This window comes from Bos indicus, chromosome 17 (assembly GCF_029378745.1).
Source record: "Bos indicus isolate NIAB-ARS_2022 breed Sahiwal x Tharparkar chromosome 17, NIAB-ARS_B.indTharparkar_mat_pri_1.0, whole genome shotgun sequence".
Classification (NCBI taxonomy): domain Eukaryota; kingdom Metazoa; phylum Chordata; class Mammalia; order Artiodactyla; family Bovidae; genus Bos; species Bos indicus.
In genome coordinates this window covers 44,590,790-44,608,507 of record NC_091776.1, presented here as the reverse complement: position 1 = coordinate 44,608,507, position 17,718 = coordinate 44,590,790, and the positions used below count along the sequence as shown (strand labels likewise).

The window sequence follows — 17,718 nt, the reverse complement described above, 5'->3', positions numbered from 1 at the left end:
CTTTGGGCAGCTGCCTGCTACAAGTCTCCCATAATCCCTCTCTCCTCACAGCTGCAGAGCTAAAAGGACACCTATCATTTTGGGCCCAATTATGCCTCATCACTGAGGGGTTTTTAGCTTCTTTGGATTCAAGGGCCTTACCTTAAATCTGCTCCCATCGTCTTGAATAAAGTAGTAATCCACAGCACTAACTAAGCGTTTATCTTCATCTAAAATCTCAGTCTGCAAGAGAGTCGGTCAACAAGAACACAAGGTTTTCCTCTACAAAGTACAAGAGCCTTTTCTTCCTTCTCTAGGAAACTGAGTACTTTAAAAACAAAGTCTTTCTCTACCTTTGCATAAACCCTACCAGACCCATTCACAAGATTTGTGTCATAACAGCATCCAGATGGGAATATCTCTGTCTCCTCATCTTTGAAAGCTTTATTCTTATGGGTAACAGGGATGCCCCTCACCTTTGTTATCCCAGTGACCTCTTAATGACCCGGAGAAGACCCCGAGAAGTTAAAGAGGAAACCCGGAGAGCTGCAAACAATCCCATCTCTACCTGGATGGTCCACAACATGTTCCCGCCAGGTGTCACCTGCTCTTCAGTAAGGGCTGTGCTGCCCTTCTGAATGGGAGGAGGATATGGAGGAAAAGCATAGGTGCTTACAGGGTGCATGTTGATGAGCCAGCCTGTCTTCTCACCAGGCTCCTTGAGTCTCTCAAAACCAAACCGCAGATCCATCTTATCTGTCCACTGACTGCGCTCCAGGCGCTTGAGTGCCGAGACAGAGGAAGAGGAGCCATCATCCCTGAGTGAAAAGAGGGAAATCCAGTCTCCACCGATCATGACACTCTACACCCGCAACCCTCAGTCCACCCAGTATAAGCATTTCAGACGTGACATGGTAGGAGCATCCCCGAAAAGTGCTCATTAAGAAAACAGGACTCATAGGAAAAATATGACTGGGACGTCATATTGTTTGATGTCATACTCACGTCAAAACTTGTTTAACTATGTAACCAGAACACTAAGAAAAACAACAATCTTGGCTGGACATGCCGCCTCATGGGGTAGTTAAAAAGGAAAATGCATCAAGTCCAGGATTGCAATCTTGAGCATTTATTCCTGACGAAAGAAAACTCATGTTCACACAAAAAACTCGTATGTGCATATTCACTGCAACTTTGTTCATTATAGACAAGAAGTGGAAACAACCCAGATACTCTTCAACAGGTGAATAGTTAACCTGTGTTATATCCTTCCCACGGAATACAATTCATCAGTAACAAACTTATTGATACATACAATAACCTAGAATGGTTTCAAGGGAATTAGCCTGAGTGAAAAAACCAACTCCCCCAAATTACATACTTTATTCCACTTATATAGCATTCTTTAGAGATGGAGAACGGATTAGCCATCAGTGGGGGAAGGGAGATGGCTGTGGCTATAAAAAGGTAGCATGAGGGACCCCTGGGTCAGAACTGTTCTGTGGCCTGACTGTGCTGTTGGTCATGAATACAGAAAGTGCACAGAACTAAATCTACACACACACAAACGAGTGTTCATGCACTGCTGTATCATGTCAATTTCCTGGTTGTGACTCTAGTTATGTCAGCTGTTATCACTGGGGGAAACTAGGTTAAGGGATCTCTGTGTAATTTCTTACAACTGCTGCTGCTGCTGCTAAGTTGCTTCAGTCGTGTCCGACTCTGTGCGACCCCATAGACGGCAGCCCACCAGGCTCCCCCGTCCCTGGGATTCTCCAGGCAAGAACACTGGAGCGGGTTGCCATTTCCTTCTCCAATGCATCAAAGTAAAAAGTGAAAGTGAAGTCGCTCAGTCGTGTCGGACTCCTAGCGACCCCATGGACTGCAGCCTACCAGGCTCCTCCGCCCATGGGATTTTCCAGGCAAGAGTACTGGAGTGGGTTGCCATTGCCTTCTCCGTTACAACTGCTAAGAACCTACAATTATCTCAAAAAGTTTTCTCTATTTTTAAAATGATGGTACCCAAACTTATTATTAGTTTGTTTCTTGCAAAAAATGCAATTAACCGTATTTGACCACACAGGATTTTCAGAACTTGGGTTTGATCCATGGTCTGGGAAGATCCCACATGCCATGGAGCAACTAAGTTGGCGCACCACAACCACTGAGCCTGTGTTCTAGAGTCCAGGAGCCCATGTGCAACTACTAAGGCCGGTGGATATGGGCACCCTAGAGCCCATATTCCCCAACAAGAGAAGCCACCGCAACGAGAAAGCCTGCTCAATGTAACTACACAGTAGCCATGGCTCACTGGTTCTCTGCAAGTAGAGGAAAGCTCCCGCAGCAATGAAGACCCAGCACAGCCAATAAAGAAGTAAATAAATAATTTTTTTAAAAAATAAAGAATGACCAAGTTGGAGACTAGTTCTACTAAAAATCAGTGGTGATGATTAAATCACGATACATATGATGGGCAGACAGAATTTTTTGTAGAGTGTATGGTTGATAAATAACATTTGTGATATTTATTGAAGACCAACAGAAACAGAGAAATACTCACTTTTCGTTGTCTTCAAGATAAAATTCTGTAACGTCAGAGTTATTTGAAATAAGCTGAATGAACTAATTCACTTGTGTTTTCAAGTCATGTAATTTGAGTTGGAAAAATATTTACTGAACACTTTTCAAGGCGCTCATACAACCACCGAGGTGGCTGCAGCACATCTAGGAAAGTGCATTTCACGCTGCTAAGTCGCTTCAGTCGTGTCTGACTCTGTGCGACCCCAGAGACTGCAGCCCACCAGGCTCCACCGTCCCTGGGATTCTCCAGGCAAGAACACTGGAGTGGGTTGCCATTTCCTTCTCCAGTGCATCAAAGTGAAAAGTGAAACTGAAGTCGCTCAGTCGTGTCCAACTCTTAGCGACCCCAGAGACTGCAGCCCACCAGGCTCCTCCGTCCATGGGATTTTCATGCTAGGAAAGTGAAACAAGGATGGCTGCAGTGTGCTGGGCTGCACAGTTCAGTGTCCGAGTGCAGAGACAGCAGTGTTCCATGCTAAGCCATTTTTCTTTTAGCTGGCTTATAAACACTGAAAGGTAGCTCTAATTTCTATACAGCAAAGTCAATAATCATGTTTCTACAGAGTTGTTTGCTTTAAATGCATAACACAAGAAGCAAGGTCCTGGTTTATGACTGTTGAGTACAGGAGAGAAAAGTGTAGCCTGCCACCTGAGATTGGAGGGGAGCACTGGTACAGGCACTCAGATAACAGAGCCAACAGGGCACATATCTGTGCCACACTCCAGCCAAGGGCTCTTTCCTTCTCTACTGAAGACTTGTTTAATTCTACTCGATTCTGATCCCCTTGCCTAGGGAAAACTGCAAATGAACCAATACAATCTCCACATTTTACTGATATTCTTCTGTTTACTAACTACATGTGAGCAAACTAGGGTTACAGAAATACCTGTTGTGGTAGAATGAACTGTACCTTAAAAGCACGATATATCGTGCTCGCTTCGGCAGCACATATACTAAAATTGGAACGATACAGAGAAGATTAGCATGGCCCCTGCGCAAGGATGATACGCAAATTCGTGAAGCGTTCCATATTTAAAAAAAAAAAAAGCACGATATATCTTCTGGGACACCTGAGTCTGGATGTTGGAAGAACCACATATGGATAAAAATGGGGATATAACATTGTTCAATGTGAGAGGAACTATCTCAGCTGAGAAGGGAAATCACTTCCCAGCTCAGTTACATCTGCCTCAAACCTCCCAAGCCTTTCTCTGCTTAGGGTTAAATAACTTTATACAGATTTTATTATAAACCTTAAATTAAGTACTTGACAAAGACTTTCCATCAACAGAACTATCCAAATCTATTTTGATTCCAGAGATTAGAATAATCCCAAATTGTTCACAATCTTTTAATTTCACAGGTGTGATCCCATCTAGATAGAATACAATAATTATGGCTTATCCATCTTCAAAACAGAATAATTACCATATTGCCATTCCAACTTAAAAAGCAAATGCTATTAATAGTTTCTTCTTTAAACTGCAGTTCTGAGATTCTGGCCCCTGTATATTTTGGGCTGAAGGCCTCTTTATTAGTTAAGCCAACTATATTCTCCACTCCTCAAAAATGTACAGCTAAGAATCCATACCCCATGACTTTTTGTCTTAATGTAAATAAATGAGCTACTTTTAAATCAATGAGCAGAGGAAAAAAAAAATGTATGTGTCTAGAATGGTGCAGTCTAAGAAAGGAAGCAGTCTAAGAAAGCTAAATATACAAAACAGAAACTAGAGAAAAAAAAAGATCTGAACCAAGCCTGTGCAGAATTCATGTCTTTAATTACTGTAACATGATTCATTAGTTATTAATTTATAAACATAAGTGGTCAGAGAATTTTGCTTAAGAAAAACTCCTTTGCCTGAAGATATTCCTTGGGTCACCTACACCTGAAGAACAGAATGATCTATTTCAAGATGAGGACCCTTATTTTTCACAAAAAATTATAGCCACCTGCTGTAGAGAATAATGACAGCCCCCACACCAAAGATGTCTGTGTCCTAATCCAAGGAACCTCTGTTATATTACATGACCAAAGCGAGTTTGCAGGTGTGATGACTTCAAGTATTTTGAGATGGGGATTATCTGGGTGGACCCACTGTAATCATAAGGTTCTTTATAAGAGCCAGAAATTAGAGACAGAGAGAGTGAGGCTGGAAATGTGACAGTGTTGTTTTTGAAAACAGAGGAAGGAGCCTCTACAAACTACAAAGGGCAAGAGAAGAGATTCTCCCCTAAAGCTTTCAGAACGAACAAAACCCCGTCACATCTTAATTTTAAGGGCTTCTGACCTTGGAACTAAGTCAGAAGCTGTTCTCCTTACTCCGCAGCCTCGCCGAAAACTGCGGTCAGGGCCGCCCCGACCGCGCGAGGCAGTGGGGCTGGACCCTTGCGGCCCCACCGCCCTCACTCCAGCACAAGACGCGCCGACCACGGGCCTGCGGCGCCGACCGGAGGTTAGGCTGCAAGGCCTCCGCGCGCTCCTAGCATAACCGGATACCCTCAGCTACTACCCTGAGAACTCGTGCGCAGCGCAGCACCAGCAGGAGCCAGGCTCTGGTGCGTTCCTCCTCCCCGCCCCCGTCTTAGAACCGCCCTTTCCCCGTTGCGCTGCCGCCGGGCCGCAGGCGGAGGGCCTCGGACACAGCGCCAACAAGGAGACGGCGGGGAGAGAGGGCAGCTTCGGAGAGCTGCCGGACTCTCAACCAGGAGCCCACGTCGGGCGGCCGAGTGGAGCGCCGCAGGCGCTCTCGCCGGTGCTTAAGGACGACGCGCGCGCGCGCTAAGGAGGGGGCGCTGCTGCGCCGCCAGGCCGAAAGGAAGGTCCTCGGGGCCCGCCTGCCACCTGTCTCACCTGCTGGGCTCCCCGTCCGCGCCCGGCTCCGCGCGCAGTCGCCCGGTATTCCTCAGAACCATAGCACTGCCGCCGCCGCCGCCACTTCACTGTAGAAATTTGGCGCGCTCGCAATGACTCTCGCGAGAAGCCGGAAGCGCCCCACCGCCCAATCAGGAGGCTCGTCGCACCCCGCCCCACAAAGCTCCAATCGCCGCCGGCGCCCGAGGGGGAGGTGGCCGGTTAGGGAGTCCGGGAAAAGTGCGCGGAGGTGCGCGTTGCGTAATCAGGGGTCTGTACCCGGCGGCACTGCGGGACGCGGCGGGGCGGGAAATGTCCGGCCGTCCCCGCCCCGCGCCCTGGGCCCAGCGCCCGGCAAGCCAGGAGTGGGGTCCGTGCCCCCCGGTGGGCGTGGACCGGGGAAGACGATGGCGCCGGCGGCGTCGAAGCTGCGGGCGGAGGCTGGACTAGGGCCGCTCCCGCGGCGGGCACTCTCCCAGTACCTGCGCCTTTTGCGGCTCTACCCAGTACTCACCAAAGCGGCCACCAGGTCTGCGCGGAGCGGCGGAGGAGGGCACGAGACGGGGCCGGGGTGGGGGTGGGGGGGGTGCGAGGGTGGGCGCGGCCCAGAGCTCGGTCGGCCGGTGACCCAGCCCCATAAGTGCATCCAACGTGGGGGTTTGAATGTGGAAGGCAAAATCCCGGTGTGTCAAAATGACCCTCCAGATGCCTTAAATTAACCAGAACTCTTAGCACGTGCTGTTCTGTATATTTGGTTCCGAGCTGTAACTCGTAAACACCCTAAAATGTGGACCCAGGGACCAGACTAAAGGAGTGCACGAGCTGAAGGACCTGTTGCAGATCTCGGGTCTCCGGCCCCTCTGCCCCGGAGGTGGCGGTCGTCCGGGGTAAAAGGGCCTGGGGGAAACATCTGTCACCCGCTCGGCTCTGCGCAGGTTCTGCAGCTACCTTCCAGTTCGTTAGTACCTGCTCTTGTTTTGAGGCTAGGTTAGACTGGGGCTTCCCTGGTGGCTCAGTCGGTAAAGAATCTGCCTGCAATGCAAGAGACCCGGGTTCTTGTTTTGAGTCCAGGATAGGCTGGGGATTCCCCGATGGCTCAGTCGGTAAAGAATCTGCCTGCAATGCAAGAGACCCGGGTTCTATTCCTTTGTCGGGAAGAGCCCCTGAAGAAGGAAATGGCAACCTATTCCAGTATTCTTACCTGGGAAATCCCATGGACAAAGGAGCCTGGCGGGCTAGGGCTACAGGCCCTGGGGTCCTAAGAGTCGCACAGGACTTCCCGACTAAACCACGACCACCACAGGATGGACTAAATGGGTTGAGGAAGGGCGAGGAAGGCTAGACTGGGTAGGAGGTGTTAAGACATGCTTCAGCAGCTTTGCATTTGGGAGAAAGCTGACACAGTGCCCTCCTTGCTCGTTAGGTGAGCCCTTTGATTTGGAGTACTAAACATTTTATGAGACATCCCCTCTTCCTTTTAATTAATCCGTTTTACAAGTTTTTCCCCTTTTATTAATATAGCCTTTCATACATGTGTACAGCTGCTTCCTGTCTGGGGGAGCATTAGCGATGATTGAGATAAGTAGGTCCTGTCCCTACCCTCACGGATCTTGCATTCTAGTAAAGAACTAGTCAAAAAGTAGATAAATGTATAACACAGATAAAGTGGTCAGGGAAGTTTTATTTGAGGAGGTGACACTTAAATAGAAGGCTGAAGAAGGAACAGGCTGTACAAAAAAGGGAATCAGGGCACAGCAGGAGCAGAGGTCCTGCGGGAGGAGCAATCTAATAGTGGTGGAGTGGAAGACAGGCCTGTGTTCCTGGAGAAAATGAACAACAACCAAGAGAGAGGAAGAGGAAGAAGTAGTGAAAGATCAGATCAAGAGACTCCATGTCTCGTCCAAGAATTTTGGACTTTATAGCTTAGAAACCTTCTCAGAATGCAGGTATAGACCAATTATTGACTGGCTGGGCCCGTCTCCACCTTTCTATTTGAAAGTTTTATTGTGATGATTGTAGATTTACATGTGCGTGTGTGCTAGGTTGCTTCTGTCATGTCCGACTCTGCGACCCTGTGGACTGCAGCCCACCTGGCTCTTCTGTCCATGGGATTCTCCAGGCAAGAATAACTGGAGTGGGTTGCCAGTCCCTCCCCCAGGAGATCTTCCCGATCCAGGGATCGAACCCATGTCTCTTGCGTCTCCTGCATGGCAGGTTCTTTCCCACTAGTGCCACCTGGGAAGCCCCAGATTCACATGTAGTTGAAAGAAACAACACAGGGAGATCCCTTGTATACTTTCCCCAATTTCCCCCATTGGCAACATTCTGTAAAACTGTAGTATCACAACCAGGACACTGCATAGATAACAGACCATAGGACTTATTCAGATTTCCCCAGCTTTTCTTGTTCTCCTCTGTGACTATAGGTGTTAAGTTCTATGCAGTTTTGTCACATGTATAGGTTTGTGTGTCTACCACCAGAGTCAAAATACAGAAAATTTTCGTCATAAGGAACCCTTGTGTTGCCCTTTTATAACTACACAGGGTAACGTTTCCCAAAATTATAGGATAGCATCACAATCCAGGTATGACACTTACACAACCCACCGATTGGAAATCTTACCATGCTTCTGTGTGTGTATTAAGTTCTGCCGTCTCCACCTTTTCATGCAGGGAACTTACATTTCGCTGCTCTGATAAGGGTTCATCTCCACCCATCCCCAGCATGTTCTTCGAACCACTGTGCTAATTATGTGCAGGAATAGATATCCGCCCCCCAGTCCCGGTAGTTCACTTCTGTTTTCTGAATACCCCTTTCTCCACAGTGGCATTTTGTCAGCACTTGGGAACTTCCTGGCACAGTTGATTGAGAAGAAGCAGAAAAAAGAAAACTGTTCTCAAAAGCTAGATGTCAGCGGGCCTCTCAGATATGCCATCTATGGGTGAGTTCCATAAAGGGACCGGTTTACTCAGTAGCAGGCTAAGTGCGACAAAGCTAGGATATCAACACCTGGAATTACCTAATTTGGAAAAGTAATTTTTAAAAAAGCATTGAAGTCATCATGAGAGAAAAATCAGAATGATATACGTTAGCTTCACTTGTTTTGTAGTTTTATTTGGTTTTTATTTTGAATTGCATGGGTGAGGGTGGCCATAGTAATTGAGCTGAGAGGCCTGAGGGCACCTAAACCTGAAATCGACTTCAAGACCCAAAGACTCTGAAAGAGGGAAACAGACTCAAATATGACCAGTTAGTTTCTGTTGTTAAATTCAGAGCATAACCATTCAGAAAAGAAATCCTTAGGTATCCTGAAAATTGTCATTTCTGAACTACTTTTTAAATTGCAAAAGCACAGAGATTCAGAAGTTTTATCTATTAAATCCACCCCGAGTTCTCTGGCCAACAACACTGTTTGTATAGATGTAGTATTTAGAAATCTTTTGCAATCGGATTGATTTTTTTCAATTCAAAATTCACAAATAACATTTTTGTATTGTAGGCATGCTAACTTGAGTCATCACAGCTTTTCCCATAATGTATTTAAAGTCCCAATCCCTCCAAAGAGGGGTTGGTAATCCCTCCACCTGGGAGTGATTCTGATGCATTCCCCTTATCCAGTCACAGTTTTCCATCCTCAAGACTTCCTGTTTTTCTTCCTCCTGAGAAGCGCTGCTCTGGGCCAGTTAACATTCCGTGAAAGGGTGGAGAAAGACGAGGGAAAACCACTTTTTTAAAGGCTTGGCACTGTGGAGCTGGAAGGCCCCTGGGCCCCTGCTCATCTTTTGATTCTGGATTTCATGGAGTCTAAGATCTGTTGATCCAGTAGACATAGTGGCAGGGTTCACTTTTCTTCCTGAGTACACTGTGCTGTTTGGAATGAAAAATAATACAGACAAGCCAGTGCACAGCACCAGATCTCAGCCCTGATAATGATCGGAGAGAGTTTGATAAAAAGCTCTGACACCCGGGATGCTTCTGTTTATTTACCGAGCACCTTCTCTGAGCCAGGCCCTGTTCCAGACAGAGCAGTGAACAGACAGACACAATCCTGTCTTGTGGCATTTACCTTCTAAGGGTGAAGAGAGGGCACTGTATAAACAAAGGAGACCATGACATCCAGTGATAAATGCTTTGAAGAAAATGGACAGGGCCTGGAATAGAGAGTGGCTGGGACAGTGGTAGGTTCGTTATTCAGGACAATTGGAAGGAACTCTCTGAGCCAAGTGTTGAGAAGGAGCCAGCCATGTGATGACAAGGGGGTGCAAAGCAGGAACAAGCCTGGTCTGTCAGAGGCAAAAATGAATGCCTGGAGCAGATGCATTGAAAGCATGTTTTCTAGAAGGGCCACACAGACCTCTGTAGTCAGTGCTGAGGGACTCCAGGGAGGCAGGTTTTAGGATCCGGGGTTTGAGGGTGAAGGGTGTATCCAACTCACCCCCACCGCGGGCCTCAGGTTTTTTTTTACAGGGCCACTGGGTCACTTCTTCTACCTCTTGATGGAGCGCTGGATCCCTTCCGAGGTCCCCTTGGCAGGCATCAAGAGGCTCCTCCTGGACCGCCTTCTCTTCGCACCCGCCTTCCTGTCTTTGTTCTTCCTTGTCATGAACTTCCTGGAGGTTGGTCTCTAGCACTCATGCACGCCAGCTATTCTTTGGCATAAGGATAACGTGGTTGGAATTCAGAGGGTCTCTGAACTTTTGAGTCAAGTTGAAGTTTCACATTGTCCTCTATGAAATATCAGAAGCAAAGCACAGTAGTATTAGCAGTACCTGTTGGCCTGATGTAAGCGTCCCAGATAGAGAGGGCTGTCACATGTCCATTGTCACAGTTACCCCAGAGTATTGTTTATGCTCATCACTCCCTACACCTTTCGGCAGGTCTTATCACTGAATGTGTTAGTGAAGAAGCACATATACTGGTTTATAAGAATGTTTCTGAATGTTTCGATAGCTGTTCAGTTCAATTCAGTTCAGTTGCTCAGTTGTGTCCAACTCTTTGCAACCCCGTGTGCTGCAGCATGCCAGGCCTCCCTGTCTGTTACCAACTCCCATACTTCAGTATAATTGATTTCTTTGTACTTCCACATATTTTATTATACATTTCAAAACATTCTGGGAAGTGGATGCATGGGCTTCACCAGACACCAGAGGGGTCCATGGACCTTGCAGAACCCTGTGCTCACTCGGGGTGTGGACATCACAAGTGCTCTGAAGAGTTAACTTATCAGCATAGACTTAACATGGCAATGGAAAACTTGAGAGGTGTGTTCACCCAACCTCATTCCCACTACCTACCACCCTCACCATCTCCTTTCCGTCCTCTGTGTGCTGAGATGTGTCACGTTCTACCCTGGAAGTCATTTATTTCAACCAATCACAGCAAGTAAACACTTCTCACTTGGGTTTTATTTTGAAACCACATCTCAAGTTCTTGTTAGTAAGGAGGACACCCATTGCTGTCTAAAGTGATCCTGGTGGGAGGTAGGAAAGATGTTTAAACTTCCCTGTGATTCCTAATAAGTCCCTAATAGTAAAAAAAAATATCTGGGGAGTCCTTAGGAAATCAGATAGGAGAAAGTGGAAGGGTGCCTGTGTTAGGATTGAGGGTACCACAGCAGTTTCTCCCTATTTTTTCCTTCCAAATAGGAAGTGAGTATATTTTCATTAAAAAATAAATACCCTACATGGATAAGGCAGATGTTACCAAGGCACATAAAGTTCCCACCACATAATGACACATGTGAGACCACACTCTCCATACGGCACACACACTACAAGCTGCTTCCACGTCTGGCATTCTGTGATCCAGACGTGCACCTGTCCCTGTTGTATAGGGATTCCGTCATGGTCAATTCCTAGAATTGTTATCCAAAAAGGCTGTCCTTGTCTGTCCTCCCTACAGTGGTGCAGAATGATAGCATCAGCTGACATCTCTTGAGCACTGAGCTCTGCATCCAGTGCTTCAGGTCTTTGAGCCTAACATCAATCCACTTGACAGCTGAGGAAGCTGAGGCCTTCAGTTATTTACGGGGTAAATACTGGCCTAAGGTGCTGTAACTGTGAGTCACTGAGTCGGGATTCAGACACAAGCTTTGTGATCCCAGAGACCTCTAAACTCTTGTTGTGGAGCACAAGCTCTAGGCAAGCAGGGTCAGTAGTTGCAGCTCTCCAGCTCTAGAATGTGGGCTCAATAGTAGTGGTGCCAGACTCAGTTGCTGTGCAACATGTGGAAGCTTCCCGGACCAGGGATCAAACCCATGTCCCCTGCACTGGGAGGCAGATTCTTAACCACTGCCCAACCCGGGAAGTCAGGTGAGAAATATTTTCTGTATCTTTATGGGGTTGGGTGTCTTTTTATATGCTTATCTGTATTTCTTCCACTAACTCTGCTCATTTTCTCTTAGAATGTTTGCATTTTTTCTTTCTTATTTGTATGTTTGTACCTATTAAGGATATCCATCCTTTGCCAAATAAAAGTCACAGATATTTTTACCATTTTTAGGTGTTTGTTTTAACTTCATAAAAATGTTTGTGTAAGTTATAGAAAGTATCTTATAGTGTCCTTCTCCATACAAAAGCTTAAAAAGTCATGTATTCAAATCTTCTAGTCTTTTCCTTCATAGGCTTCCTTAAAGGAAGATACTGGAAATATTTTCCTATATTTTCTTCTTCTACTCTTATGATTTTATTTTGTACATTTCGATGGGTCCAAAGATAATATTTTCCTATGCTTTCCTGTAGTATTATGTGTTTTTAATATAGTGTGAGATATACTTTGGTCTATGGGCTTCCTGGGTGGGTCAGCGGTAAAGAATCCGCCTCTCAATGAAGGAGATGTGGATTCAATCCCTGGGTGGGGAAGATCCTCTGGAGGAGGAAATGGCAACCTATTCCACTATTCTGGGAAATCCCATGGACAGAGGAGCCTGGTGGGCTACAGTCCATGGAGTCTCAACACACTTCAACGATGAAACCACCACTGCCACCACCAGACTTTTTAATTGCCCTAACTGTACAGAATTTTAAAAATCTCTAGTAAAGCAAGCCTTCCTTTCTTACTCTTTTTCATGATGGGTATTCTTGTGCATCTATCCTTCCAGGTGACATTTAGAATCATTTACTGGGGTCTATTTTTTAAAAAGAACTCCTGACAAGTTTTGATAGGAAATGCATCAACTTTGGAGGTTATTCTGGAAAGAACTGACAGCTGAGCCATCAGCAGCTGCAATTCTGGTGCCCAGGCCAGCAGTGTGAATCACACCATCATCAACTCAGCTCTCAGGGGTCTCGGGCAAAGGTCACACACAATGAGAGCACTGTTCCGATGATCTTCCTACTGGATTGTTAGTTCATCTGGCTGTATCACTGATCAAGCACACGCATGTGCTATGTCCATATAAATGGAACAAAACATGAAGTTTTAAAGAAATCATTGAGTTAGGCTTTGGGGTCCTTCGTCTAGAAGGCTGGTATTGCTCATGGTCTGCGTTTCCCCACCTTTGCAGGGGCAGGACACCGCCGCTTTCGCTGCCAAGATGAAGAGCGGGTTCTGGCCAGCGCTGCGGATGAACTGGCGAGTGTGGACACCTGTGCAGTTTATTAACATCAACTATATCCCTGTGCAGGTGAGGCCAGCCAGCTGCCAGCGTGGAGCCACAGGGGGCTTCAAGCTCCCCTACAGCCCAGCCTTTTTCCCGAGCCTTGGGTCATCCCAGGTTCTGGATTCCTCCTGAGGCTTTTCTCTCTGCTCCGAGTTGTTACCATTACTGGATTTGAGGAGGCAAAGCAACACAGTGGGGCCCAAGCTGGGTCCACGCTGTGCCCCTTCATCCCAGGCTGTGCTCAGCTTTCTAGGGTTGGATGCCCACCCCCACCCCCCACCTCCAGGGCTTCACAGATTGCAGCCCAAGGCAGCCTCACCTGCAGGGACATCAGAGCCAAACCTGAGTGAGGTGGGGGCGGGCTCTGAGTGGTAAGGGGCACAATGTCTGGGCATGAACCAATTCACTGATCTCTGGCCGCTGGCCCTAGGCAGGCAGCTGAGGGGCCACCCTCCGGTTGGTTGAAGGCCCTGCCATTGTCCACTGTCCTCACACCCAGTATAGCTCACCTGTGACTGGGTCCCAAGACCACTGCCAGGTGGACGGGCTCACAGCTGAGATTTATTAGGGCCACACAAAAGGGATGTGCGACTGGATCCTGGGAAGCCATTGCAGGTGCCCCATGCTCCCTGCCCTGAGGGCTACGGGGAGCAAGCGATCATTTACCCACAAAATCAGCCAAGGCAATATTTCTGGCCCAGGGTTTTACTTGGGGCTGGCACATGGACACTGCTGCCTGCACCAGAGTTCCAGACTCCGGAGAGGAGAGCAGCCACTCAGCTTCAGCCACACTGATTTTGTAGGCACTTTAGGCCCAGGGAACCATTCTCATCAGGAGAAAGGTGGAAACCCACATCCAAGTTCCCAGACACCAACCTCTCAAACAGGCCTTTGCAGAAATTCCCAGGCCTCAGCCTGCTGTGTTGCCGTTTTTCTGCACACTATTTAAGTAATCTACCTGAAATTAGCTCATAAAAGCTGGTTTCCACCCTGCTTTAGATAGAGGAAAGACACCCGGGGCAAGAGCCCCCTTGGGAAAGAGTTACCTTGAAAGGGTGGGAAGGGGGAGAAAGGAGGGCTTGGTAGTCACACACCACACACACCAAGGATAGCAGAAGACCAGAGGCAGTGAGAGACAGCAGTTGCTGATGTTGGAAGTTAAAAATCGCTAAGTATCCATTAGCTTACATGACCTTTTCAAGAGCAATTTCAGTGGCTTGATGGGGCTGAAGCCAGATTGTTGAGGACTGAGTGGGTGAAAAAGTAGAAGATAAACTACAAAGTCTAACTACAAGTTTGTGAAGCATAGGGGGAAAACCGTAGTTAGCAGTGGTCCAGGGAAGGAGAAGGTTTGGCAGCTAGAAGAGTGGCCATGTGACAGGCACACGGCACCCCAGGCTGCCCCAGGGAGAGGGGTGGGGATGGGAGTGGCACATAAGCAGAGAGACACTTCTTCCCGTTGAGCAGAGGAGAGGAGGTCACTGTTGACTGGGGACCCCCGTTTCCTCTAGGAGGGAGGCGGGAAGGGCAGGGGAGGCTGATGGGTATTTTGAGGGGAATAAAGTAGTGGTCAGCTTGGCATTGTGAAAGATAGGAGAGGAAGCTGATTGGAGATGGGGGAGCCAGCAGAGGCTAAAGACCCAGGCAGGGGCCTGGGGCAGGTGAGAAGCAGGGAGGATCATGGTTTTTCAAGGGAGTACAACTGAGGAACAGGAAGGGAAGAAAACCGGGGATATGGACCACAGGTTCTAAGACATATAGAGAGTGAAATAAAGACATGAGAAAACAGAATGGCTGAGGATGTGGAGGGGCCTGTGGATGAGAGTAGAGAGGCTAGAAAATAGAATCCTTCTGAGTAGCTTAGGGGCAGTACTGCAAGCTTGGGGTCAGAGAGCTCCCTAAAAGGTGGTTGCAGGTGAGTGCTTAAGCGGCAGGGAGTTTATTCAACACGTATGTATTGAGCACCTGCTGTATGCCCTGTGGCTGTAGACTCTGGGCTAGAGCAATTAATGAGATAGGCCAGACTGCTACTTTCCTGGAGCTTATGTGCAGGGGAGACTCAGTAATTAACTAAAGGTGATTTTGGGTGGGAGTACGTCTGTCAGATCATTGAAGCAGATAGTGGCAACAGGATGGGTCTGAGTGAACTGGTCATGGAGTTGTCAGGGAGGAGCCGGGTGAAGCTACCCACATGATGTCTGGTCCTGGGGTAAGAGGCCTACCAGGAGCTGAAGTGATCAGTGAAGGAGTGTTTTCCCTACTGTCCAGTTAACATCATCAGGCAGGGAGACTGTCTTCCTCACCCTCTCTGCTGGAGCCCAAGCACAGTGCCTCATGCAAAGTAAAGACTCAGTAAATCCAGCAGTGGGTGGATGGGCTGACCAGTGGATGAGCGCTGTCCTGGGGGCCTCATACTTGATGAGTGTGCCCAGGGCCTTCCTCTTACTTTTTACCTTACCATCTGTTCTCTCTGGCAGTTCCGGGTGCTTTTTGCAAACTTGGTGGCTCTGTTCTGGTACGCCTACCTGGCCTCTCTGGGGAAGTGAAGATGACCTGGAGAGGGTGTCAGACATACTGATGACTGGGGTGGGGTGAGAGAACAGAAATAAGCCAGCCAGGCTCTAGATCATGAGATTCAAGATGACTCGAACATGATGGATGGAGAAAAAGAAATCTCTTAATGTCAGAATCGTGTTTTAAAAAGGCAATCGCTGTCCTCAGGTGGTGCTGCCCTAGAAACTTAAATATAGCAGAGATGATTTCACCTGTCACCTTGGATTGAATTATGATCACAATAAACTATAATGTAGCATTTTCAGTGGTGATTTTAATTTCTCAGAATAATTGCTGTTGTTTTGATAGAAATGAGTGACCAGAGGACTGCTCTTGGAATTTTTTAAATGTTTAAAAATTTGTAGTAAAATATATCACAATACAACTGTTTAGCTACTTGGCCCCATAGGGCAAGGGCCCCTTAGACCAAGACTTTCCCTGACCTTCTGAGAGGCCCTATATACCACCCTTTCCACTGGGTCTACTCTCCTGTTGCTCATTTACATTAGCCCTCCTTCCCTAGTTTTTCATTCTTAACATTCCTTCCTGATAGTCTCCCATCCTTATTTCATGGATACAATATCCCTTGGGATCTCAACTGTATATATTTTAAAATTTTCTTCCGTCTTGTGTGCTGTTTTCTGTTTTCACAGGGTTCTTTTTTTTTTTTTTCTATTTGATCTTTGTTGTTGTTCAGTCACTAACTCATGTCCAACTCTGCGACCCCATGAACTGCAACATGCCAGGCTCCCCCGTCCTTACTATCTCCCACAGTTTGCTCAAATTTATGTCCATCGAGTTGGTAATGCCATCCAACCATCTCATCCTCTGTCCCCTCTTCTCCTTTTGCTTTCAGTCTTTTCCAGCATCAGGGTCTTTTTCAATGAGTTGGCTCTATCCAGTCATTCCAATGAATATTCAGGGTTGATTTGATCTTTGTTTTACCCTATCAGGATTACCTGAAATGTCTGTAAATACTTGGATGTGTATCATTGTTAAAAGAGTCAAAGCCACTCAGACATTCTTTGGAAGATTTCTGTACATGGGTTGCACTTGTGACACCGTCCTTGGTGGTGGGCTGGCCAAGCAGGGACCCAGTTTTGTTGGGGCTAGTGCCTGTAACTTATCTGGCTCTTCCAGATTCACAGGACTGGATGAGCTTGCTTCTTGGCTTCCCTCAGTGAAGGCAATTGATATTCCATCTTCTCAGATCAATAACAATCTGATTTCCAGCTTTCAAAATTTTGTCAGCTGATCTCTTTGCTTGGTTTCTTCTGTGAATTCAAGCACATCTTTTTGAATTTGTCCTTTTTAAAAAAAATTTTTTTTGCTATCATTTTTCATAAGTGACCTTCTGGAAGGAGACATAAATATATGGGTTTAAGACACCATGTTTATGCAGAGGTCTGGGTATTTCTGTGGAATACGTTCATTCTTCAAAATCCAGAGTGACTTTATAATGTAAATCGGATATCACTTCCCCATTTAAGTCTGCCCAGATGATCCAGCAGTTCCATTTAGTTGTATACCCAGGAGAACAGAAAGCAGGGACTTGAAGAGACGTTTGTATGCCATGTTCACAGCAGCATTATTCTCAATAGCTAAAATGGGGAAACAACCCAAATGTCCATTGATGAATGAAGAGATGTCCGTCAATACAGTGGAATATTACTCACCCTTAAAAACGAAGGACATTCTGACAGATGACTCAGATGAACCCTGAGGACATTGTTAAGTGACATAATCCAGCTCCAAAGGACAAATACTGTTTGACTCTATTTCTTTCGGATTCCTGGAGCAGTCGAACTGAGACAGGAAGCAGGATGGTGGATGCCAAGGGCTGAGGAATTTAGTGTTTTAACAGGCACAGAATTTTAGTTAGGGACGATAAGAAAGTTCTGTAGATGGATGCTGGTGATACTCGCACAACAAAGAGAACGTGCTTAATATCCCTGAGCTGTACACCTAAAAGCGGTTACGTTGGTAAATTCTGCAGTATGTGTATTTTGCCACCGTAAAAACAAAGCAACCAGCAAACCCTGCTGGAGTTTCCTAATTCATCTGAACCAGACCCTCAAGTTATCCAAGGGTTCCACCTGGGCTTTCTCCGCAGGTGCAGGTGTAAGTACTTGGGTCGGGTCCCTGTCCAG

General features: G+C 46.9%; 2 protein-coding genes and 1 non-coding gene across 6 annotated transcripts in view; 2 read left to right on the top strand and 1 right to left on the bottom strand.

The window, feature by feature from the left end:
* The window catches only part of POLE (DNA polymerase epsilon, catalytic subunit), a 61,043-nt gene extending 55,517 nt beyond the window's left edge, over positions 1-5,526 (bottom strand). For 2 of the 3 annotated variants that reach the window (XM_070769268.1, XM_019978041.2), the window contains exons 1-3: positions 5,415-5,526; positions 656-797; positions 142-222 (exon numbers count right to left, since the gene is read on the bottom strand). In XM_070769268.1, the coding sequence (XP_070625369.1) occupies positions 142-222; positions 656-797; positions 5,415-5,476 (285 nt within the window). In that variant the 5' untranslated portion in view covers positions 5,477-5,526. Of the gene's footprint in view, positions 1-141; positions 223-655; positions 798-4,851; positions 5,308-5,414 lie in introns of those variants that run through there. The other variant, XM_070769269.1, reaches the window with a different exon arrangement.
* On the top strand, positions 3,490-3,596 carry LOC139176883 (U6 spliceosomal RNA). Its single transcript, XR_011561354.1, has one exon. It is a non-coding gene; the product is annotated as a U6 spliceosomal RNA (small nuclear RNA).
* Positions 5,527-5,626: 100 nt separating the features above from the next.
* On the top strand, positions 5,627-17,708 carry PXMP2 (peroxisomal membrane protein 2). Of its 2 annotated transcripts, none has more exons than XM_070769273.1 (5): positions 5,627-5,943; positions 8,240-8,356; positions 9,869-10,031; positions 12,920-13,039; positions 17,682-17,708. In XM_070769273.1, the coding sequence occupies exons 1-5, from the start codon at positions 5,822-5,824 to the stop codon at positions 17,691-17,693; spliced, it is 534 nt and encodes a 177-aa protein (XP_070625374.1). In that variant the 5' UTR covers positions 5,627-5,821; the 3' UTR covers positions 17,694-17,708. The 2 variants fall into 2 exon arrangements, with proteins under 2 accessions (XP_070625374.1, XP_019833434.2); XM_019977875.2 differs by lacking the exon at positions 17,682-17,708 and adding an exon at positions 15,493-15,833 and having other exon boundaries at positions 5,629-5,943.
* The last annotated feature ends 10 nt before the right edge of the window (positions 17,709-17,718 follow it).

Bases quoted from the DNA above. Each gene is read 5' to 3' on its own strand.
- PXMP2 (XM_019977875.2), top strand. From the start codon at position 5,822: ATGGCGCCGGCGGCGTCGAAGCTGCGGGCGGAGGCTGGACTAGGGCCG. The intron at 8,357-9,868 runs GTGAGTTCCATA...CGCGGGCCTCAG, and splicing joins CTCAGATATGCCATCTATGG to GTTTTTTTTTACAGGGCCAC. The intron at 10,032-12,919 runs GTTGGTCTCTAG...CCACCTTTGCAG, and splicing joins TTGTCATGAACTTCCTGGAG to GGGCAGGACACCGCCGCTTT.